At 38.0% G+C, this 26064-nt stretch overlaps 1 protein-coding gene across 2 annotated transcripts in view; it reads right to left on the bottom strand.

The window, feature by feature from the left end:
• Positions 1-26064, bottom strand: part of AFF2 (ALF transcription elongation factor 2) — a 592065-nt gene that overhangs the window by 84695 nt on the left and 481306 nt on the right. For both annotated transcript variants that reach the window (XM_008273461.5, XM_051831608.3), the window contains one exon: positions 9477-9514. In XM_008273461.5, coding sequence (XP_008271683.3) covers positions 9477-9514 — 38 coding nt within the window. The remainder of the gene's footprint in view (positions 1-9476; positions 9515-26064) is intronic.

The following is a 26064-nucleotide window of genomic DNA, read 5'->3' as shown; positions in this document are numbered from 1 at the left end:
ATGATTATTGCTGAAGAGGAAAAAAATAAAGTAAGGAGAAGGGTAGTGGAGTGTCTATGTTGAAGTGGTTGCTTAAAGCCCTTATAAAACTCATCTTCAGGTCAAACACTATCCAAAAAAGAACAATCACTCTCATTTTGAATCATTGTCCACATTACTCACCTTAACTGACCACTTTTGTCAATCTCCAAGTCTCTGGGTCATTGTCTTGGGACTAGTTTACAAAAGTTGAAACCACATTCCAAGGTGTCCCACCCATCACTAAGGAACAGCAGAAGAATCTCACACCTGTTTTGACTGTACTCTCCACAGGGCTGTCTCAGCAGGCTTTGCACTTACCATAGTGTCACTACAAGAAGGGAACAGCTGCACTCTGCTCTGTCCCTACAGGACAGCCTACATGTGGGCATTAATTTAAGAACACACAGCATTTTCTGGTGATATCACATATGTAAACAAATATTTATGTTGTGCTTATAAATAGTAGGTTCCTTATTTTATTTAAACATTATCCTCTACATTCTTATTTCAATCATGTCAAATTCCTATTGGGAATCCTTGCATCATGGTTTGAGTGAAGTTAAACTGTTACTCATTTAGTGTTGGAAGTTAGTGCGAGAGAGATGACTAAATTTGTATTTCTATGTGAAGATGTCATTACTAGCAGATTCCCAGCAATGCATGCAGCAGTGTTTTATAATGCAAAAATGAATGAGTATGAATGAGCTATTTGGATGCCTGGGGTTTTCCCTGCCAGGCTTCTTTGGAGAAATACAATTGTGTATTTCATAAGGCTGCTCAAACAAAGGTAAAAATCAACAAGACTTTTCTGAAATGTTTACCTACATATGTGGAACACACTTGTGAGAATATGGTGCTGAGGGGAGATGGAAGGCAATCAAAACATTGATAGGAGGATGAGAGCTGAGAAAAAGATGTGAGAACTTCTCTATAGCTGTCTCCGCCTGCTTCATCATCAGCAAAAATTCTGCCTTGGATTTCAGTTACTATGGTGGATGACAGTCTATTGCTCTCACATATAAAAATACATTGTGCATATAAAATCTGGATTATAATGACATGCAAATCTATCTGTACGTTCTAAATTCTACAAATGGAATGCTTTCCTGCAGAAGAATGATTTACTTTTAAAAATGTTGGCTCTCTAGAAAACTGACATTGGTTTAGGCAAAAGCCTAAGAACGAAGAAACTATGTGGTTCCTTTTTCAGCCCCTGGTCAAAATGGGCCATGTCTACAATTCTCAGTCCCACTCTGCCAAACTGAGAGTCCCCCAAATAAAAATTTATTTCCTCTGGCTCTTGACTTTGGATCCATTATGAAATCAATGGCAGCGTGATTTACTATTTGGAACCCAGTGTGTAGTTACAATTGGAGCATGTATCATTTTGCTAGATATATTAATAGCCCTCCTGTGCTTACATATTAGGCTGATAAAAAGTACATTCAGAAAGAAATTTTAGGTTTTTGACATAAATTCCAAACAATGAAGCTAAAATAATAGTGTTATATGCCATACCTAAAATACTGTATCAGAGTGTAGCCTAGACATTTGAATAATGTGAAAAGCACTGAGTGAAAGAAAAAAAATGTAAGAAAAAAATCAAGGATCCAAGAAACCACAGGGGAACAGCTGGATGCCTAGAAGAACTCTACATAAGCTAAGATTTACATAAAAAGGTCCACAGAGAAGGATTAGCCAGATATAATCAGAAAGGATTTGATATGTCTATTTCTTTGCAAGCAGTTTTAAAAGACTACCTTATAATCCTTAACCAACTCTAACCTATAACTTTCTAGAATAAAACAATTATTTCCAGCATTTTCTTAGTTTTGCTCACTTTGTACTCTCTCCTCTGAATGCTAAATTGGGGGTACAAATCTTTGGCAGTGTGATGCCTTAGGTAACCTGGTACATCCAACTACTTTCTTTTCTAGAATACAACTCACAAAATTGGTATTCTGTAATACTGTGAAACATGTTCCCTCTCCTAAGCCACCTCCAAGTATGAGACATTGTTCACAAGCCAGCATCTGCTTTTGCCTCTTTGGGCTTTTGAAAGTGTTTTTTCAGTGCTCTTGAATGGGCTCACCCCTGCTGTTCACTGGGAAACTTCTGCTGACATAGGGAAGACCTGCTCCAGTTGATTAGTGCTTCATATGTGCCCCCACATGATGTGGTACATGTTCAATCACAGAACCTGTCTATGCTGCAGTAGAATGACTCGTTTGTTTCCCTATTAAAGTGTGAGGACTTCGCATGCAAAGATCTCACTTTACTCAGCTCTCTATCACCTGAGCCTGTCATGTTATAGGTACACAATTAATGTTAGTTAAAAGAACAAATGTATACATTGTTCCTGAACTTCTGGTAGATTAGCTACATGCTTCTGAGGTTTTCACAGTTTTCTGAAAGTCACTAAACGCTAAAGTTAAAGTAAGATTATTGGTGTCATTCCTATGTACTAAAAACTGAGCTTCTTTATGTGAACAAATGAAACAGAATTGTCCATTTTTGTCTAAGCAGCAAACATTAAGAAGTACAGAGTCAGCAATAACACTGGGATCAGGTTGCGTTTTATAAATGTTGTTGCTTAGAAAATGTGGCTTAATTTCCTTTGAAAACGTTTGTACATTTGCCAGTTTACTTGAGATTCCTCAGATTCAACAATAAACGAGTGCTTTCTGTTTAATTCTCATGATTATTAGGTGTTCATTTACCACTGAAAGAGATAACGTTCTCATCAAACTCTTGCAAAGATGAGTTATGATAGCTAGGCAACTAATGTGATCAAACGTTTGAAGAAACCCTTTCTTACAGATAAAAAGTTAATATAATTGAAGTTAGCATAATTGCTAGTTTCTGCAAATTTGATGATCCATTAACTTTTGATACACTTGGTGCTGTGCTTTGAGACAATAAACCATTACATAAAGTTGGATAATATGTCTTTAAATAGCAATAACAAGTTTGAAAATGAGAGTATGTGTCACTTAGAAGCAATGAGTGCAAAGTAAAGTTTCTGGAAATGGGGGGGGGTGGTCTAGGCAGTCTGCTTTTTGAGTCCCAGTTGTCTCATCTGAGGTCACGTGGATGATACAATCCCAAATGACAATGAAAAGGTAGGTATCTGGAAATTTGTGCAAGTTTCATTAGCTGTGAGGATGATTTTTGCAAATTCAGGCATCCAACTGTAGCTATCTGAATAATATAAAGAGCTCAAATCATTTTAAGAAGCTGCTTAGAAAGAGATATAATGGCTATATTTGCATTAACTACCCTTAAAATGGCCAGAGCTGATAAGGGATTGACTGGAGGCCTGGCAAGATGGTAAGGAGCACATTGGTGTGGGTGCCTTATTGTCATGAAATGAGTGGACCAGGCATTTCATCTGCTGCTCTGATAAGGCTCACTAGAGTCTGTTGGACTTTACCTATGCCACTCAGATGTATCCATGTTCAAATTTTCCTGTCATTGAGGACTGAGCCTCTGACATACTCAATCCATAAAAATCATTAGAGATGCAGGAGATATTATATGATAATATCTTGGAGGATTTTTTTCTTTCTATGGTTACCTCTTTTTTAAAGATTTATTTATTTATTTATTTATTTTTTATTTATTTATTTGAAAGTCAGAGTTACACAGAGAGAGGAGAGGCAGAGCCAGAGAGAGAGAGAGAGAGGTATTCCATCCTCTGGTTCACTCCCCAATTGGCCGCTATGGCCAGAGCTGTGCTGATCCGAGGCCAGGAGCCAGGAGCTTCTTCGGGGTCTCCCACGTGGGTGGGACTTGGGCCATCTTCTACTGTTTTTCCAGGCCATAGCAGATAGCTGGATCGGAAATGGAGCAGCCGAGTCTTGAACCAGCGCCCATATGGGATGCTGGCACTTAAAGCCAGGACGTTAACCTACTGCGCCACAGTGCTGGCCCCTATGGTTACTTTTTAAAATAATGTGTTTATTTCAAATACCTTGTTAAAGATTGAATGTGAATCATTGGAGCACTAGGTTTCTAAAACTACCTAGAGAGTCAAAGATTCCATGTGATCATTTTATTTCATATGGAGTTGAGCATCTAATTTTGCATTTGATGACACATTTACTCTGCTGGTTAAAGATGCCCTTTGGTCAAATACATTTGGGAAACCTTGGGTAAGACAAAACCAAATAGAATTCTTTCCACAGACTTTCTTTGAGCCTGAACAAATATGTGAATGTGCACAGTGATGCTCCAGGCAAGGGATGTGAGGGTGTATGCCAAGCCTCCTCAGTGCTGAAGCCTTCTGTAAAGCACAAAATCCCGCAAGACTAATGTTCAGCAAAAACACAGTTCGGTATCAACTGCATTCTTATTCTAAATCAATGTGGTGACTGCTGACATTCTTCATGTGCTGTACACGTGTCCAAGAGGATCATAAGAGATAGGGACTCCTACTACAAAGTTACATTTGGTCAGAAGGGACCATTTCAAAGGCTTTGCCCAACATCCATGGAGATATACTTTTATTCTACCAAACATATCTCTTTAAAACTCTAATGATACAAATTCTTGTCCTTCATTCACAGATGTACCAGACAGAAATGAAGGAGAAAGCCATTATTTGTGATTGTGTGCACATCTGTGTAAGAAAAAACACAGATTTATTATATGTGCAACACCTATAATATATATGCATGTATGAATCTATAACAAGTGATTAAAATATTGTTCCAAAATAAGCATAGTATTAAAATAGGCTTTAAAGCTTTGGCTATTTGTAAGATGTGGAAAGATTATTTCAGCAATGTGGCTGAGACCTGTCACAAGGAAGGGGTATGTCCAATTTCATATTGCCAGGTAATATTCGACTCAAGACTAGAAATCAGGTCTATCAAGTCTTTAATGGTTAATAATTAGTAGACTAGTTGATTATTCACATTCAGCAACAAGAGCTCTTCAATGGTATTTGATGCCAGCAAGTGAATCTCTTGCATTTGGATAAGCCTTGAGTGCTCTAAGCCACCATTTCTTCTCTGCCATAGTTCCAACATGGCATTTTACATCTTGCATAACTTTGGGCAGCCTGGGTTCCTCACATTCCCCTACTATCCCTCAGCATCAGTATCTCAAACCAAAGGTCCAAAAGTGCTGATGCAAAGTCTCTTCTTATTGTCGCTCTTGACCTCTGAATCTCTGATAGTGTTAACTAGAAGCACTTTTTCTCCACTGAGCTTCCTAGTAACCTATCTGTTACCTACTTAACAAATAGCTTTCTATCTTGTATTTAGTTTTTATAAATCAGTTTTTTTTTCTCCTACTGGACTCTGAGCTCCTTGAGTTTAAGGCCTACGTCAAATTTGTTTTTAATTACCTCAGCATCTATCACAGTTCCCTGAATGTTGTATATCCTAAACAAATATCCATTGGAGGAATAAATGACTAATGTCCAAACATCAGGGTTAGGAAAATCTTCATGGCTATTTTTCATTTTAAGTAATGAAACCATCATAGCTGTAAGATAGATCAGTTCCTAAATAAACCTGTAATTTCCTAAGCAGAGTGGATTCTGGTCTTGATTTGTGAAAGACAACCTCCATGTTGTTTAATGTTAAATGGCATAAACAGGGAAGAATTTTATACTTAAATTTTTTTTTCTTTCTCTCTCTCTCTCTCTCTCTCTCTCTCTCTCTCTCTCTCTCCCCCTGTGTTCACTCTCCCCGCTGCTGTTTCTTGTTTCTTTCATTCCCTCTCTTTGCTAACAGACTTCAACCTTGGTTAGATTCAACTCAACTTATTAGTGCATGGCTTTTAGCCAAAAGCAATTCATATTTTCAGAAGTGTACTATCACATATGTCTTAATAACAGAAATGTGTTTTAAAAAATGTATGTGATAAATCACATATGGTAAAAGAAATCTGTACATATCTCAGGCCTCGCTGTCACAATGAAATCTTGGAGATGACTTCTGTGGAGTATTTAACACATGAGTTGAATGTCTCTGACACATTAAAGAGCCATAGTTTTAACATACTTATACGGCTTTGATACTGAAAGGCTTACAACATATTGAGAAATATACCAGACATCTCTTGTCCTGATAACAGACCATAAGAAAATTCAGTTTGGAGTCTTATCTTCAGAAGTAATACTTAATGTTTCAAGGTAAATTCATTAGTGTATTGAGGAGAATTATGTGTTAAATTCATGAGGCAAATATTTGGTATCTCCTTTATATATAGTGTAATTAATGTGTACCACAGTTTTCCTATGATGATGAATGAAGCTTACAACCATGAATGTATTAAAAATAAACTGAAAAAGTAGTTGAGAAATGAGGGCTAGAAGTGAACTTTTTAAAATGGAAAATATTCAAATTAAATGAATATCATAAATTGTTTATCATCACCCTAACTGAAAGCACAGATAGCCTTAGTTAGATGTGTAAATAACAGAGCTTTAAGAAATGCAAATGTTCTTTGCAACATGCTAATCTATACACAACCTGGCAAGTTCATAATGTGCTCTAGATATGAGTGCACTGAGTTCTGTGGCATCACTGCCCTGTTCATGGATCTGATAGCCATATACTTTTCAAATGTAATGAGTGAAGAATGAATCTATTTGCTATGAATTTAATTAGGTGATACCACAGCTCCAGAAGGTCCTGAACATGTGTTAAAGGCTCAGTAATTATCTACTTATTGTATCTAAGACCAAAAGAAAAAGTGTTAATAGTTTAATCTTCAGTTTCATGAAAAAGCTTAGTACCTTTTTCTACTTGACCAATAAGTGCAAGAGTTAACAAGCTTGTTCCATGAAGAGTCAGATGGTAAATGTGCATGTTTGGCTTTGTGTGTTATACCCAGTCTCTGTTGCAACTATTCTACTCTGCCACTGAATGGAAAAAAGCAGCTACTGGCAATATGGAAATGAATGAGAGTGGCTATATTCCAATGCACTTTAGTACAGGTACTGAAATGTAAATTTCATATAGTTTCCATATGTCATTAAATCATCTTCTTTTGACTTTTTTCCAATATTTGTCAAACTCTACACCAAAGTACTATATAAAAGTGCTATGGATGATCTTCACCAATCTGTATTCATTCTTCAGTTGCCACAAGACCTTGATTTTCCAAAAAACTGTACACACTCCCATTTTTATTTGCTCAAAAACAATCAAATGTTAATTATAACATACAAGATCAAACAAAGAACTAGTCAGAGGTAAAGAAGCTGAAATAAATGAGAGCAATGTCAGGATATTTTTACATATGGTATGAGTGCAGAACAATAGGACTGGATGAGCTGGGCAGTTACAATAACAGGGGTCCTCCTAACCAAACAGTGGATCCAAATTGAGTTTTTAGGCCAAGTTATTGAAAGGGGTGTTTTTTTTAGATTCGTCCAATTTGTTTATCTGTTCATTCACTAAGAAAACATGGATTAAACATTTAATATGTTTGGGGTCTCAGTAAACTGTGTGTAATTGAAATTTTCTAGCAGACACCAGAAATAGCCATTATTAATCATTTTAAGAAATAAACAAACACAAAACCCCCAACTCTGTTCTTCTGTCAAAAATGTGCTCTGGAGTTACCATCTCTAAGCTGAGGTCTTGGAGAAGAGCTCATCTTAAAGTGTCTACATAGCTGTGGCTGGCCAAGTGAGTTTGGTATCATAAGCCCCAATGCAACAAGATACCCAAACTCATACTGAGAAACCATCTTATTTTAATTAGTAGACAACTGTAAACATGTTCCAGTCATCATGACATAGGTTTATTACTAGATAAATTTTCTAATATATTTAAAAGTAAAAAACTCCATAATCTTTTAACTCCTTCAGTTTTCCTTTGTAACACTCTATAAAGTTCTAGAGGCTAGAGTCTGCACTGTGAATTAACAAGAACTCATAAAAATGTCTGTAGGGGCAAATTCTCAGAGCAAAGAAAAAACTGGCCCCACTTCCAGACCATTTGAATACCATTTAACACAGCCCCACACACTGCCAACTGGTTGTCCTTTGCACATAAAGATGGAGCTCTGGACTCCTGATGATGGGCTTGGAGATGTTTGCTCCACCAAAATCCTGGATTTACACTTCTCCAGCCCTTGCCCCATCCCCTGTGACCTAGGACACACATCTATACACAGGCAGACTAGAGGGAGAAATGCAGGAAAACTGTAGGAAAATCACTAATGGTCCACCCAGGGACTAAAGTTCTGGCCCTGGCCTCATTAGCAGTATTCTCTAATTTGTGAGCCTTGTCAGCCACAGGCTTGCAGTAGAGGAGCCTTTAGGGCATTCAGACAGAAAAGAAATCAGGCTGCAGAAAAGATTTCAATCCTAAATGAACAACGACAGGACAGCTACAACAAAATACATCTCCAGATTAGAGACGCCCCTCTAGAGGCTACCAGAGCCTGATAAGGAATATGCTGTGGCCTAAGAAAAACAAAATTTAAAAACAATGTGTACAGCACATTTTAGAAAAAATGTATGAAAACTTGGATTTAATGGTATGCTAACACTACCCAGGTGCCCTGGAAAAGTTAATTCTTTTACAAAACCTAAGTGGCCTTCTTATCATTGGCATTAGGTGATCTGTTATCTCAAAAACTATTAAAAGTCAATGCACTCCTCATTTCTGTATCTGATATGAACTATAATGGAAGTTGGTGGACATAAGTCAACAGGTAATTTCAAAAGATGTGTTATTTCGAGAACTATAGTAACTCAGAAAATAGAGCAAGTCCTCCCTTGGCCACGTGGCTCACAGGACCAGTATGTATCATAACACTACAAAAAAAGTCACAACCCAAATGACAAGACAACTATCCTTCTTAATTTGAAACTCTCTCTTCTGGAAGAGGCAGGATGTCTAAGAACTACTATATTTAAAAGAATGCTGTGTAGGTTGTTTATAATTTGAGTGTCTTGTAAAATGCCTTGGAAATAGCTCTCTGTTAGCTAGGAAACTTTTAGTTAAATATATTTTTACGAGCTTTTCATTAACAGAGCAATGAGGCCTTGATGCCAAGGTGCCAAACCTTCCCACGTGGCTAAAAATTACTTGGCACACTTTCAGCCATTTACATCTCTGTCATAGGTCCAAGGTTTGCAATTAAAAATGTAATCTTTTTAGCATGTGCAAAACCCAAAGGTTTGAAATACTATTCACTAAATACAGCTATAATAGTACTTGGCAGCTATTCATAGAAAGCAGATATTAATTTATGTAAACTGGGTACAACCTGGGGCATTTCCTCACTAGGGACATGGAAAAATATAACCTGGTCCCTGCTCATTGGACGGTTTTGTTATTGTTGTTGCTTGTTTTGTTTTTGTCTATAAATTATCATAAACACAGATTAACTCAAAATCCAAGTTCTCTTTTATGACCTTATTTTTTCACATGCATAGAGTCCATTAAAATTAACATTTCCTACTAATAAAAATAATAACTTACTTCACAGGATTATTCTTAGGTTTTGCCTTTTCAACAGCCTGTAAACACAAGGAGAAAATGCAATTAGACAACATTAGAAAGCATAATCTTTCAACTAGTTACCAAAACAGTAAGTAATATAAAATGCTCTTCAGAGACATAAGGAGCTAACTGAAGCAGGCTGCAGCAGATAAGCAGACTGGAGACTCAGAAAGCAATTTTCCTCTCCTTGGGATTGTGTTTACCTGTCTAAATGCAGCCTTCAAATACAGGTGGATATTATCTAAGATGCTTGGAAAGTTCATCAGAGGCCATGGAAGTGGCTTTTAAGAGCAGAACTAGGTCCTCTTCCCCAACTTTGATGTAATTTTACCCCATGTGGACCCGATAAGGTTATAGCGAGAAAGTAGAGAGGTAGGTCTGGGGGGAATGCTTGCAGTAACATCCTGGATTTTGAGGTCTGTAATAAGGAACTGTCCATACTGGCATTACTAGTGACACCTGGTTATGCTTGCGCTGTGAAAGAAAAGCTGAAGTGTCCATTTCCAAAATCATTTTTATTAGCAGAAACCACGAAGGTGCAAGAAACGACCCAATGCTGAGACCAATTTCCTCCCACGGAACCTTTAAGAAAATACCCACCAAATCATCAAAATGAGGAAATCTCTGGGTCTCTCGGCCTGTATCACCTTAGACATGGAGCCTGGTTCCAGTTTATTGCTGAACCCATTGATCTGTGTACAGTCCATTTATCATTCATGAAAAGAGCTAGTGATCTTCACAGTATATTAGAAGAAACAACACAGATCATCTGTCAACAGCCCTCTTATTTCTGTTTCCCTCTCCACAGGGATTTCATCTCCTTCGATTCTTCTGGAATTAAAATGTTGCTAAGCAACACAGCTGGGGGTGCTGATGGCAGAATGGCTATAGTCTATCAAACTGTTTAAGCACCTGGAGGGTTTTAGCGATGATTTTTTTTCAAATTTCTGTAGCATAATTATGTAATCAGAACCAAACTTGTACTCTCCTAGACTGTTTGAGTCTATAGGAATAACATTTATTGTGAATAAAATTGAAACAGCCCTTTGACAACTTTGGGGTTGATCAGACCCTTTTGAAAAGCATCCGTTAGGGGCTCTTTATATTTGTGAATTCTGGAGGTGGGTAATGGCTAAAGAGAAGAAAACATTGTCATAAATTGCAATGTCCTTCTAACAGAGAGAATATACTGTCAAGCACTGAACTTTATATTCTGGGTGACAAGCAGTATTCAGAATACTGAACCTTTCTGTGCATATCAATTAAATTGACTAAAAGCAATAAAATAAACAAAACTCTTCCCAAGTTTAGATGTTAGTGCTGGAAACTCAAGTCTTCCTCATTTATTAACTCTTAGGTTCTGCTGCAAGATATACCCATAATAGTTAGGCACTTTCTTTGGCTTGATAGGCAAAAATCATTTTCTCACCATCTGTGCCTGAGGTTGAATTTTGGCAAGTACTAGGATAGGAAGAAAGCTAGGAAATGAGGCAATGGGTGAAAATTAGAAAACAAATGTGTGGCTGGCTCAATTCACTTCTCACAGATATCTAGGATATGAAATCCTGTCCGTGGGTAGCCCATGTAGAGGATGTTAGCATCACTCATTATACAGATTCTGCCAGGTCAGATGAACAAAGGAAGAGGAAATAACTGGCAAAGAGTGGAAGACTGGAAATCATTAGAAGCACTCAGTCTGCACACACACACACACACACACACCAAACCCTGAAGTTTATCACTATAGCCTTTATCCCTCAAACCTGGCTAGTTTGGTCAATGTTATGGTAGTGAAATGAAGATATGTCACTGTGGAATTCACATGAATCCACTTTTTTCAATCACTTAAAATCCAAACAAGTCTGTCCTAGAAGACTTGAGTTATCATAAAGTAATGGGCGCTGTGTTCAAGTGGTTTACTTTTAAAGTATGTTGGAAGTGATACGATGAGAATGCCACTGGCAAAAGATGGGGAGCTGTGACATTGCTTCACCTAACTTTAATTCAGGGACGTGCCTTTTGAAAATGTCCTCTCTACTCCATGCTTTGGAACTGTCAGTTAGACCTAGTCCTTTCTTTCTCTGACCAGGAAAATATAATCATGTTTGAGACCAGTTGCTTTGAAAAAAGGTCTTTTTATAAAGCCATCATAGGAAAATAACTAGTTCAAATTAATTTTTCTGGGTTGCTTGGCTATTGATTGAAAATATTTATGCTGAAACGGCCTCTTTTCTTTGGAAATTAACTTACGATCATTCCAACATCCCCACAGCACTAGTCAGATATATGTATGTCATCTTCCTGTGTGCTCATCACCTTGAATTTCTAAACCAAATGGTGGCAGGGAGCAGCTGCCAGATGAGGCACAGCTCACAGATTGTGTTTTTAATTTTCACTGTAATTTGACTTTGTTTTAGAAATGCTATCAGAAATTATTACATTAAGAGGTTCTGAAGAAAAGTTTTTAAGTGAATTATTTGTGTGCCAATGATATACACCTTTAAGGAATAAGGATTATTCTACAAAATTTACAAGGAGAAAATTCCTCTTTTGAAGTGATGAGATATGAGAAGACAATCTCAGGTTCTAGAAACATGTGCTGTAATGTAAGACATGCTGCAAAAGTGGGCAAATTAAAAGGAAAGGAAATGACATAGTGCAATTCACCAATCATTACGGCAGTCACATGTTGGGATTACAGCTATATTTGAATTCAAAAATATGCATTAAAGTATTTAAATTGATTGTAAAATGGTGCCTAGAGGGGCTGGCACTATGGCATAGCAGGTAAAGCTACCAATGCTGGCATCCCATATGGGTGACAGTTCCAGTCCTGGCTGCTTCACTTCTGATCCAGCTCTCTGCTATGGCCTGGGAAAGCAGTAGAAGATGGCCCAAGTCCTTGGGCTCCTATACCTGCATGAGAGACCTGGAAGAAGCACCAGGCTTCTTACTTCAGATCAGCCCAGCTTCAGTCATTGTGGGTCTGGGGCATGAACCAGTGGATGAAAGAAGACCTCTCTCTCTTTTTTTAAAAAAACGATTATAAATTAAAGAAAAATAATTTAACTGTCTAGCTTCCATGTTTTTTTTAAAAAAAGATTTATTTATCTCTCTGTGTATCAGATTTACACACAGAGAGAAGGAGAGGCAGAGAGAGAGAGAGAGAGAGGTCTTCCATCCACTGGCTCATTAAGATTCATTATTAAGATTCTTCATTAAGATTCATTTTTAATTATCTTTATATACGGAAGATCAACTCAACGTAAGTTTTTAAAATCAAATAGAGGGGCCGGCATTGTGGTGTAGCAGGTAAAGCTGCTGGCTGCAGTGCCAGCATCCTGTATGGGCACTGGTTCGAGTCCCAGATGCTCCACTTCCAATCCAGCTCTCTGCTATGGCCTGAGAAAGCAGTGGAGGATGGTCCAAGTCCTTGTTCCCTGCACCCACATGGAAGACCCAGAAGAGGCTCCTGGCTCCTGGCTTCGGATCGGCACAGCTCCGGCCATTGCGGCCAATTGGGGAGTGAATCAGCAGATCGAAGACCTCTCTCTCTCTTTCTCTCTCTCTCTGCCTCTGCATCTTCCTCTCTGTAACTCTGCCTTTCAAATAAATAAATAAATCTTTTTTTTTTTTAAAATGACCTGGTTGTAGTATCAAACCTACATAGTTATTCCAACAAGGGTTATTCCTTATCAGTAGCTGTGGAGTGAACAGAATACTTCTGTCTTCCAAAGTCCTATCTGTGGAAGACTTCAGTATGTTTAGATACTATTGACATGCCTACAGCAGGTGGTAGAACCTTGGGGGTTTGTGGTAGAAAGGATAGGGCACCTGAGGTGAGAGTGGTGCATGTGCATACAATCAACTCACCCCTCCTCTTTCTTTCTCTCAGCCTGGGATGATACATTCCTGTTTTCAGGTTCTCCCTCCTTTAGCAGCTCTCCTTCCACACCTCACTCCATCATGGAGGCTCTTTACTTTTTCGCTGATGTTTCCAAAAGGGTGGGGAAGCCATGAGGATCCTATTGCAGGTAAGACACCCATGTTTGTGGCATCTTGAGAGTTTATATGCCAGGTAGAAAGCATTTCTCTGATTCCAAGGAGTGTTTATAAGCTGATTCCTCTCTCATTACCAGCATTGTACTGTTCGAGGTATTCGTCTAAGCAGTAAATTCATTTCCTCAGGAGAGATGATGTGGCTAACACAGCCTCAGAGTTGTTCTTTCATTAATCTGTTTTCCTAAAAATAAGAAGAACTTTTGCTTTTATGGGGTGAAACTTTGTGCTGCACTGAAGGTAAAGTGACTCAGAGATCACACTGGATTACAAGATCCATATAATGTAGAGCTAGTGCCAACAAATGTAGAAAGAAAGAAGGATGCAAATAAAGTAGCTGGCATGCAGCAGGTTAAGTCACTCCTTGTGATGCTGGTATCCCATATGGTAGTGCTGGTTTGAGTTCTGTCTGTTCCACTTCAAATCCAGCTTCCTGGTAATGCATCCAGGGAGGCAGCAGAAGATGCCCCAAGTACTTGGGCAATTCCCACCCATGTGGGACACTTGGATGGAGTTTCAGGCTCTTGATTTTGACCTGGCATCTGGACCTGGCTGTTATGGCTATTTGGGGAGTGAACCAGAGACATAGATCTCTCTTTCCCTCTCTATCTGTCTGATACTCTGCTTTTTAATTAGCTAACTAAATAACCAAATAAATAAATAAGGCATTTAAAAATAACTTGTTATCTATTGAGACCCATCCAGTGTAGCCTACATGACATCATATGTATTTATTTTAAGATGTAATTTCATTCACTTCTTCTATAATATATATTTATGTATTTGAAAGATGAAGGGAGGGAGGAAGGGAGGGAGAGTTAGAGAGAGGGACAGACAACATTCCCATTCTCTGGTTAATTCCCCAAATACCTAGAATGGCTGGTCCTGGGCCAGGCCAAAGCCAGAAGCCAGCAACTCGGTCCACATATCCCACATGAGTGGCGGGGACCAGTTACTTAACCCATCACCCCTGTCTTTCAGTGTCTGCATTAGTAGGAAGCTGAAGTCAGGAGCTAGAGACTTGAAACAAACCCAGGTACTGTAATATAGGAGACAAACATCTTAAGCAGCCTCTTAACCACTAGGCTAAATGACATACTTCTTTAGAGTAAAAATGTCACATATAAGGCACTTAGAAATTTTAATGAATTATATATGTTATCTTCTATGATGATTGATAGCTTCAAAAAATTTTTGAGGGGCCAGTACTGTGGCATAGTAGGCTAAGCCTCCACTTGAGGCGTCAGCATCTCACATGGGTGCTTGTTCATGTTCCGACTGCTCCTTTTCTGATCCAGCTCTCTGCTGTGACCTGGGAAAGCAGTGGAAGATGGCCCAAGTGCTTGGGCCCCTGCACCCAGGTGTGAGACCCAGAAGAATCTCCTGGATCCTGGCTTCAAGTGGGCCCAGCTCCAGCCATTGCAGCCACTTGAGGGTGAACCAGCAGATGGAAGTACTTTCTCTCTGTCTCTACTTCTGTCTGTCTATAGCTCTACCTCTCAAATAAATAAATAAAAATATTTAAAATTTTTTGATAAGGTAAACCCGTCTCAGTACTGTTAATTGCTATTCTAATCCAATGAACACATATATTTATAGAAAATTTAGAGAAACTTTTTGAGTTTTAAAGAAGTATGCTATGAACATTTATATCTAGATTTATGATTACTCCCATCCTGAAAAATACAGAAAACAAGCTCAATGTGATATGTTTCCTGTATGCTGAGAACATCAAAGTGAGCATTCAGATGCCCTATAGATATTGTAGTTATGGTCTCATTTTACAAGGCTATGCATTCAGGTCCTTCTTTTTTCTGTAATCAGTAATGCTGTCACTCAAGCCTAAAAAGTGATTTTATTAATATTATTCTACATGGATTTTACATTTCCCATTTATATGTTTTCCCTGGCATTCTACTACCAGATACACCCAACTTGGGTGTCTACATTTCTTAATACAAAGGGGAAAGTCAATCATTCAGATAAATTAAATGAGGAAAACAAGACAGGATAAAAACCAAATCATCAAGAACAATTCATCACTTTGGCTTTTTTTTTTTTTAGCTTTTCACACGATTATTCTGAGACACAGCTACACTCTAAACTAGTGGCATGTATTGGTAAATTGCATTGATTGCTTAAGTTCAGAAGTGAAACTCCTTTATTAACAAATGAACTCATCATTAGGGTATTCAGATGGTATAAAATCAATACCGATGGAATTGGTAAAATCAATTAAATAGACGTATACTGAGAGTACTTGCCCAAATATAAAAACAAATTGTTTAATTACATCATTTAAATAGATTTCACTTGAATGAGTAAAACAGCAACAGGCATTGTATCATATAATAGCCTGGGTTTATGCTTATAGTGGGTTCACATAGTCAGAATGGCAGATTAAGAAGAGAAAATGTCACTCAATATTTTGCAACACCTGGATGTTTTGAATTTCTCACGCACAACCAAGGACAGCGATCTTTAAGAAAATGTCTAGAAACGTGCCAGGGGATTCCAATACAATCCCATCAAGGTGGCATGTACCAATGCCATCTCACTAGTCCAAGTGATCAATTTCTGTTCACAATCGATCACACTGATAGGTCTAAGAGTCAAAGGGATCACACAAACAAGACTAGTGTCTGCAAATACTAACCGATAGAATCAAAAAGGGAGAGAATGATCCAACATGGGAAGCGAGATACACAGCAGACTCATAGAGGGGAGATGTCCTAAATAGCACTCTGGCCTCAGAATCAGCCTTTAAGGCATTCAGATCTGGCTGAAGAGCCCATGAGAAAATTTTAGGCATGGAAAGCCAAGACACTCTGGAAAAAAAAAAAGGAAGACCTAAATGAAAGATCTCTGCGAGTGAGATCCCAGTGGAAAGAACGGGTCATCAAAGAAGGTGGTACCTTTCTCTGAAGGGAGGAGAGAACTTCCACTTTGACTACGAACTTGTCTAAATATGATCAGAGTCGGTGAACTCAAAAGGCTTCCATAGCCTTGGCAACTCATGACAAGAGCCTAGGGAGATTACTGATGCCATAAACAAGAGTGTCAATTTGTTAAGTCAACAACAGGAGTCACTGAGCACTTACTCCTCATGTAGGATCTCTGTCCTTAATGTGCTGTACATTGTGATTTAACACTATAACTAGTACTCAAACAGTATTTTTCACTCTGTGTTTCTATGTGGTTAGAAACTGTTGAAACCTTTACTTAATATATGCTAAACTGATCTTCTGTATATAAAGAGAATTGAAAATGAATCTTGATGGGAATGGAAGGGGAGAGGGAGTGGGAAAGGGGAGGGTTGCGGTTGGGAGGGAAGTTATGGGGGGGGGAAGCCATTGTAATCCATAAGCTGTATTTTGGAAATTTATATTTACTAAATAAAAGTTAAAAAAAAGAAAATGTCATCTGTATTTTTTAATCCTCTGGATAGGTATCTGGAATGGTACATAGAGATAGCCTGTGTTCAATCCTTGAACCTCTAGGAAACAAAAACCTATTGCCAATCTTTACAGCACTACTATTTTCCCAGTTTTGTTTAATTCATTTTTATATGCATCAATGAAATATGCTTGTGCTAGACATAACAGGGGCAGGGATAGATTTTTGATAGGCAGTGATTAGGAAACATTTCCTCGAGGTTGAGAGAACTGTATCTTGTACCCAATTGTCACTTAATAAATATAGACTACTTAATGATCCAAGGATGATTGGGCAGTCTGAGAGTCCTGTACACTGTGCTGTGGGTCTGAAAGAATGTTGGAGTACTTTAAGCTACAAATTGAAGAAAAGAGAGGACACCAGTGGAAGAGATGAGCTCCATGCCTGTGTGTCTCTGGATCTATTAGGCATCTAACACAAAGTTCTTGTTCATGCACCAAAGCGGAGGGTGTCTGGAACAGCATTCCTAAAATGAATTTCTCATCCCACTTGCTGACAGAAGGGCTGTAGCTATCTGTTTTCCTCACTTTTGCTGTAGCTATTACATATCTCTGTCCTTATTACCTCTCACTCGGACTATGGTCTTCCCCTCCTCACTGCTCCACTGGTCTCTCTAGTATTGCCCTATTTTATGCTGTACATCAGGATGAATTCCCCAAGGATCCACTTTGGTCATGTTTCTCTCTTTCTTAGAATCCTTCATGACTTCCTCTTGTTCACTGAATTACATTTCAATTCACCCATCCTGTTATTCAAGACTCTGCCATGGCCAGTTAAATATGCACTGTATAGCAAGCCCTACTTGTCCCTGCAGGTGTGTTTCACTAATATAGCAATCAGTCAAGAACTTTTTGAGTGGCTGGCCAAAGATCAAGTGATAACAGGATTCAGAAGTACGTGGATTTTATCTTGTTTCCTATACACTGGCTATTTTGCTGGAACATAAACCCTTTAGGGACCAGTGTTGTGGCATAGTAGGTAAAGCTGCCACCCCTGATGCCAGCATCCAATATGGGTATCAGCTCGAGTCCCAGCTGCTTGACTTCTGATTCAACTCCCTGTTAATGGCTTGGGAAGAGCAGGGGAAGATGGCCCAAGTGCATGGACTCCTGCCACCCACAGAGGAGATCCAGATGAAGCTCCTGGCTCTTGGCTTCAGCCTGGTCCAGCCCCGGCCATTGCGGCCATCTAGAGAGTGAACTGGAGGGTAGAAGATCACTGTTTCTCTCTGTCTCTCCCTCTCTCTGTAACTCTGCCTTTCAAATAAATAAATAAATCTTAGAAACATATAAAGCCCTTTGGCAAGATATATTTTTCAGCTGCAGATTCCCTTTATAGCTAAACTTTTGGTTCATAATAACTTAATGAAAAATGTACTGTCTTTCATGAAGAAGCATTTTCATCCATAAAACTCATGTGTCAACACCAATCATTCTCTAAGTGAAGTAAATATGAAGATACTAGGCAGGGCCCCAGTATTGGCTTGAGGTGTTTATATTCCCCATTAGAAGGGCCAATGTAAGTGGCACTCTGTCACTCTATTCCCCTGGGGGTTGTGGATTTGAAAATTCAATTTTCTTTCCCCAACCAATCTAAGCCCTCTTGCCCCTCATGCTGGGGGAGGGGGACACACATCACAAAATGACACGTGTCATTTGGTGTGAGACAATCAATATGTAAAAGAGGCTTTCCCTCTACCATATGTAGCCAGAAAAAAAATGAGAATAATATTCTTAGTACATAGTAGGTACTCAATGATGTAAAACCTATGTGGGAATAAATAGTGGCACTATGCCTTAATCATTAGCATAATAATGTGTTCAGGTTTTCTGTTCCTTTAGAGCATGTCATATTTTGGATGATGAGCTATACCCATATTTTATCATATACTAAATGCTAACTGATTTATTTGTACCTCAGTTTCTATATTAGCAGAATTAGAAAGCTGGAGTTAAAGACTCTAGAGTTCTTTTTAGGTCTGTGGCATTCCATATTTTAATACACACATAAGAACACTTTGTATGTACACATGTATGCACATATATATGATTGAGGGCTAAATATGAAATATGAGTCCATATCCTTAACAGTAAATAGGCTCTGACAAGCTTATGAATTTTTAGTAAAGTGTTCCAAAAACTCCTATGATATATTTACTATGTGAAATATGGATTAATTGATCCCATACATCTTGGAAAATTTTACTCCTTTTTTACGCCCATCCACTTCTATTTTGAATGGTTAATCTTGTATAGATAGCTAATCTCAAATTTGGGGAGCTCTTCTGTGCACTCACAACGCTTATTTATTTACTTTTTTGCTTTTGAGAAATAAGGTACATTCCATTTTCAGAACCAGGCCTTTGGCATTTGCAGCCTGCCTATTGGCTTTTCTAGCAGAGGATACATATTTGGGGGCAGAGTAAAGCATGCCTGAGCTCTAAACCAAAGCCCTCATAAATGTTTCAAAGCCAGCATATAAATTTCAAAATCTTACATTTTCTGTTTGGCAAAGTGTTTTATTACACAGCTGTAACTGGACATGTCCATACTGCTCTAGGTATATTCTAGAACCCTGATTAAACTCAACACTTGGAAACTTCCAATAAACTTAGGCACATGTGGTATATTTCCTGAGGCTTGCTTACTAATGACTCCAAGATGCAGTTTCCAGCCTTCAACCATGGAATGGAGCCCAATCAGGATGCTGAAGGTACCTGAGACAAAGGAAGTTCTTGGAACAAATGGATTGGGGTAACAGTAGAGAGAGGGCCAACATTGTCTAGCAACATCTTTCAGTCCAGTGGCAGTGACAAGGGCAACATGATGATGCTTCTTACTTCTAGTACTTCAAAGCAAATTTGTATTTAGATGTCCTTAGCTTGCTGGGGGTGGCTGTTATTTTCACTGCCTATATATATATATATATATACACTCTTTGTGGATGAAAGTGCTGTAGTCATTCTTTTCTTATATTAAAGCTGTCTTCTGCAAAATAACTGATAAGAACCATTTATATTTCTGTTTCAATCTTAGGGCAAGTAGGACATCCTTGGCAGTGTCAGATTTAAGTTCGCTGCAAGGAAAGTGCTAAGTTTAGGTAAAAATACCATTAAATTTGCAACTGAAATATCCATGAATAGATAATTCATAAAGCACAGTGGGTATTAGCCAGTATTTGGTCATTATTGATCATGGAACAAGCAGAACATGTAGAACCATTGCCCTTCTATGTACCTCTGTATGCTCAAGGCATTCTATTCTATGGATATTACATGTCAAATATTTAGTAAGAAAAGTAGAAAACCTAATTACAATGAAAAAAAATTCATGATTCAGGTTTCCAGACAGTCATAGACTTGCCTCAAGCATATTAAAAATCACATCATACAAGCCCTAAGCAGTTTCTTATTAATCTAGTCTCTGTGCTAATACAGCCAAATGGGAAAAACAATCTTGGGAATATGAAGGCCAATGTTATTCTATTAACCTTACATGTTATCCTATTTACTTTCTTGTTTTTAATGAACAAATTAAAATGTCCTCTCATCCTCTAATTGCTGGAGACTTTGATTATGACAACATGCACATTTTATTCAGCTACATTTGGTAGCCTTAACAGCCCAAACTTTATCATTTTGCTGAGGATTTCAATGAAAGGCAATGGCAGATAAACTGTTTACATTAAAAGACTCTATCAAAGTTATTTTGCACCCGGTTTTATCCTAATCCATCTGCTGTTTCTCTAGCTCTGACAGGCTGACCTCTCTTGCTGTGTGCTGTGTATTGATGTCATTACCAGAAGAGGCCTTCCTCAGTCTTTCTGTTGATAACAAAGTAAATGGAAATGTGGAGAAACCTTGGGGAAGTAACAACTTGTTCAGCATGATGAGGGAGCACTGTAGCAGCAAAATAGGAATGATTACAGCAGGGAAGACTATCTGTTGTCACAACTAATGTATTCACTACAGCACACCAACTTTGAAAGACGCAGCTGATAGTAAGAGTAACTTTCATTGCATCTTTTTCATTAGCAAAGTTTAAGCATTAAACTGAACCTTTGATTTAATCAGCTTGCTATGTTCTAAAAATCCAACACAGATCACGGATATAAGGAATACATCCTAAAGCTGCCTGATGTTCAGGTTTTCAACTGCTATATAATTAATTTCATTTAAGATTACCAAATAGAAACCTAGCCAGTAAGCTTGTGCAACAACAACAAAAACAAATACAGCAGCAAAAACCAACTAAACAAAAAAGGAACAAATATATAACCAAACTCAAGAATCTAGATTAAAAGCATGCTTTCTTTTGTGTGATTAACTGGAGATCTTTAGACAAGAAAGTAAAATTATGAAGTGGAGTGAAATGGCTATGAAGACAATTTTGTTTTTCATTGGAGTGTAGCTCTTCTGTAAGATATAGGAGAAACAGCCACATTTCTCCAGGAACATGTTTCAAATTAAGTACATATTTCAAAGAGCACCAGGGTAATTTTCAGGTAACTAAATACAATAGGGTGCACTGAAGCCACTTACAATAATGTAACCAGACACATGCACATTAGAATTTATTTGTGCTCAAAGAAAAATTTTACTTGTTCAGCTCTGCTTACAGAACATCAGCATACCACTTCAAGCTTTATCGCGAGTGACCTAGCAGAGCCTGGTCACTAACCAAACATTTCCAGTTAGATTAAACATTTTCTGAACTTCTGTGTTACATGAAATCGTCTAAGATTTTTGTCCAATTCACACTGATAAAAGGATGGTGTTCATATTAAAACATGCTAAGGGCAATTTTTAACAATATCTATTTTATGGTCATTCTATTTTTAAATACTGCTGATTCTAATTCCAGTCTGAGATGATCGGGGCATGAGAGAGCCATGCAAAGATCTAACCAGTCTTCTGAATCCAAGCATCTCAAAGAATCCTGCCACTAGTGGATAACAAACTGTGTGCTTAGAGCTGTGTAAATTAAACATCACAGCAGCATTTGATGAAACATTAAGTGGACATTTACCTGTTTCTACGAGTATGTGCTGGAGGGAACTCAGCAGTTTGGCCACTACACATTCTAGAAGCCTTTGGAATAGGTCAAATTGTGGCTTGTTTAAACTTTAAAGACAGTGACTTTAATAAACGTGTCAATAAAATTTCTTTGTTAAAAAAACATTTGAGACTGATTAGGCTGCTTAGATTGAAAGAGAAGCACGAGGTCTATATCTTTAGATCTTTTATTGAACTGCAAGCACAGCATCAATAACTGCTTCTCAGCTGTAAATGAAAATTGATTCCAGGTTGAACTCCTCATTTTCAGGGGTTCCTTTAATCCCAAGAAACATAAGAAGAAAAATTTGACAAAAAGGAAAACAAAAGCTACAATGCCATGAGGTTGGAGAATGCAGGGAACACAACACATCCCGCCTTCCAAGAAGCCTGTCCTCCTGGATCAGGACACTCCCTAGCCATACCCCAGTGGGCTCATTGCAGCATCACTGCTTGCCCTGGATGACTGGCTTGAAAATGGCAATTCAATAGGTGTTACATGGGCAAGGTCATGCAGGATATTATATCAGATGACAACAGTTACAGCTGAGAAATAAAAATGCAGTCAGCTGGGCAATGGACATCATGCAGTCCCTATGTCCCAACCATGTCATTGATATCTAATTTTTTCCTAAAAGAACATACTGCAACATGTATACTTATGTAGAAATTAACTATAAAGCACTGTATCCAATTATAACAATTGTGGAATATTGCAATGTTCAATGTCAATGTCAAGTGGTTATTTATGTCCTGTTCAAGGGTAATTCATGACAGACTACCAACATGAATACAGCATCACCACAGAATCTTTGAAATGTTTCTTTAGGGCAGAGTAGGAGCTCAGAAAGAAGAGGTAGGAACTGCAATCAAACGGTATGATTCAACTTTCTACCCACATTGATTCTTTGAGGAAAAACCTTTCACATAATTTCCTGGAGGAGTTGGAGTAGCATTCACTACCTGGCCTTTCTTACTGAAACTTCTAGTTTAAAAGTTGTCAGGGAGGCTTAGAGAGGAGTTGAGGTTATTTGTGTCTGATGGATGCCTTTGGGGGCTACTTAGGACAATCAACCCAGTTCTTAGCAGATCCCTACAGATACCTCAGCCAAAACTGAGGCAAATGTATTTCCCTACAGATCCAAAAGAGAGGCCTTTAGTTAATTTTTAAAACAATCACAAGGAAGAATAATCACTTATTCGTGTAGTATTTGTGGTTTTCAAAGCATTTTCTCATACATTGTCTTCATTCAATTTTTACAATATTCCTAGGAGTTAGACAAGACTGTTTTATCTTAGTTTATTGGTGAAAGATATGAAACAGAATGATGATAAAGATGATTTTCCTGAAGTGATGCAGTTAGTATGCAAGAGCTGGTATTGAAGCCCAGGCTTCTCTATTCCACAAACTAATGCTGTTGACAACTACACTTAAAATTCCTTCTGGCAAGACACACACAGTAAATAAGTGTTAGTATAAGGGGAACTTTTCATTTGTCACATGTATATAATACAACTGCTCTTTAACAACCCATTTTTAGAATAAAAGTTAAAGTAGATCTATCAAACATCTTTAAGAATATGAGACTTTTCATGCCATTGTTATTAGTAATGATGATGATTATGCTCATAGAAAGTAGTAAGTACTTACTGCGTGCTTAGCATAGCAAGCATAGTGTCAAGTGACCTTCTTTTTTTTTACATTGATTCACCTAATCATTGAACTCCCACTATGACCCAATGAAGTAGGTGCTATTGGTACCTCCACTTTATAAACAATCTTTGGCCCAACATCATCCAATTTGAAACTAGAACAGTTAGGATTCAAACCCATGTCTGTCTGACAACAGAGCTATACTTTTACTCACTTTTAGACACTGTCCCAGCTTTTTCCAAAATACCTCACAACATATCATGAGTGTGCCTAGTTCTTAAATTGCCCCAACCAAGAAAAGAAAAATGTACTCAGATGTGAAAAGAACACTCAAACTTTTAACAAATGTTTTCAGAGTACAATTACTTTTTGAAATCACATGCATATTTTATTGTGTATCATATCTCTGACTTCAAAGGGTAATTAGTGCAATCTTCTTTTAAAAATACTGTTCTGTGACCCTAAGTCTCCATGGATGACAATTTGGAATCTTAAATTTGTATATTATAATGTCCCATTCTAACTGCTTGCTCCATTTTCCCATTTGAGGAAATGATCTTTAGTATTTAATCACATCCTAGTTCTTCTATTGGTGTTTATGCACAGGGCCTATCAGCCAGTTCCGCATGGCTTATGCTTCTGTGGAAAGGTTCAATGATGGGGCAGGAAAAGGGAAGATTGTTTTGACTATAAAATACATGGTACCAAAATGAATAGTTAGAGAATGACATGCCTAATCTTGTGTTTAATTTTGATACTTGGTTTGTATGGTAGGGTTATATTTAGGTTTCTGAGGAATCTACAGACTGACTTCCATAGTGGCTTTACCAGTTTGCATTCCCACCAACAGTGGGTTAGTGTCCCTTTTCCCCACATCCTCTCCAGCATCTATTGTTGGTAGATTTCTGAATGTGAGACATTCTAACCAGGGTGAGGAGAAACCTCATTGTGGTTTTGATTTGCATTTCCCTGATTGCTAGTGATCTTGAACAATTTTTTTCATGTGTCTGTTGGCCCTTTGGGTTTCCTCTTTTGAAAAATGTCTATTGAGGTCCTTGGCCCATCTCTTAAGTGGGTTGTTTGTTTTGATGTTGTGGAGTTTCTTGATTTCTTTGTAGATTCTGGTTATCAACCCTTTATCTGTTGCATAGTTTGCAAATATTTTTTCCCATTCTGTTGGTTGCGTCTTCACTTTCCTGATTATTTCTTTTGAAGTACAGAAACTTCTCAATTTGATGCAATCCCAAATGTTAATTTTGCCTTTGACTGCCTGTGCTTCTGGGGTCTTTTCCAAGAAGTCTTTGCCAGTGCCTATATCTTGCAGGGTTTCTCCAATGTTCTCTAATAATTTGATGGTGTCGGGTCATAGATTTAAGTCTTTAATCCATGTTGAGTGGATTTTTGTGTAAAGTGAAAGGTAGGGGTCTTGCTTCATGATTCTGCATGTGAAATCCAATTTTCCCAGCACCATTTATTGAATAGACTGTCCTTACTCCAGGGATTGGTTTTGGATCCTTGATCAAATATAAGTTGGCTGTAGATGTTTGGATTGATTTCTGGTGTTTCTATTCTGTTCCATTGGTCTATCCATCTGTTTCTGTACCAGTACCATGCTGTTTTGATTACGACTGCCCTGTAGTATGTGCTGAAAACTGGTATTTTGATGTCTCCGGCTTTGTTTTTGTTTTACAAGATTGCTTTAGCTATTCGAGGTCTCTTGTGCCTCCATATGAATTTCAGCATCATTTTTTCCAGATCTGAGAAGAAGGTCTTCAGTATCTTGATTGGTATCACATTGAATCTATAAATTGCTTTTGGGAGAATGGACATTTTGATGATATTGATTCTTCCAATCCATGAGCATGGAAGATTTTTGCATTTTTTGGTATCCTCTTCTATTTCTTTCTTTAAGGTTTTGTAATTTTCATCGTACAGATCTTTAACGTCCTTGGTTAAGTTTATTCCAAGGTATTTGATTGTTTTTGTAGCTATTGTAACCCTACCATACAACTCAGCCATACCACTCCTTAGAATTTACCCAAAGGAAATTAAACTGGCAAACAAAAAAGCAGTCTGCACATTAATTTTTATTTCAGCTCAATTCACAATAGCTAAGACCTGGAAACAACCCAAATGCCCATCAACAGTAGACTAGATAAAGAAATTATGACATGTACTCTATAGAATACTATACAGCAGTCAAAAACAATGAAACCTGGTCATTTGCAACAAGATGGAGGAATCTGGAAAACATTATGCTGAGTGAAATAAGCCAGTCCCAAAGGGACAAATATCATATGTTCTCCCTGATCGGTGACAACTAACCGAGCACCAAAAAGGAAACC

Source organism: Oryctolagus cuniculus, chromosome X (assembly GCF_051225735.1).
Source record: "Oryctolagus cuniculus isolate XC-2025 breed Fujian yellow rabbit chromosome X, ASM5122573v1, whole genome shotgun sequence".
NCBI lineage: Eukaryota > Metazoa > Chordata > Mammalia > Lagomorpha > Leporidae > Oryctolagus > Oryctolagus cuniculus.
This window is presented reverse-complemented; position numbering and strand designations above follow the sequence as displayed.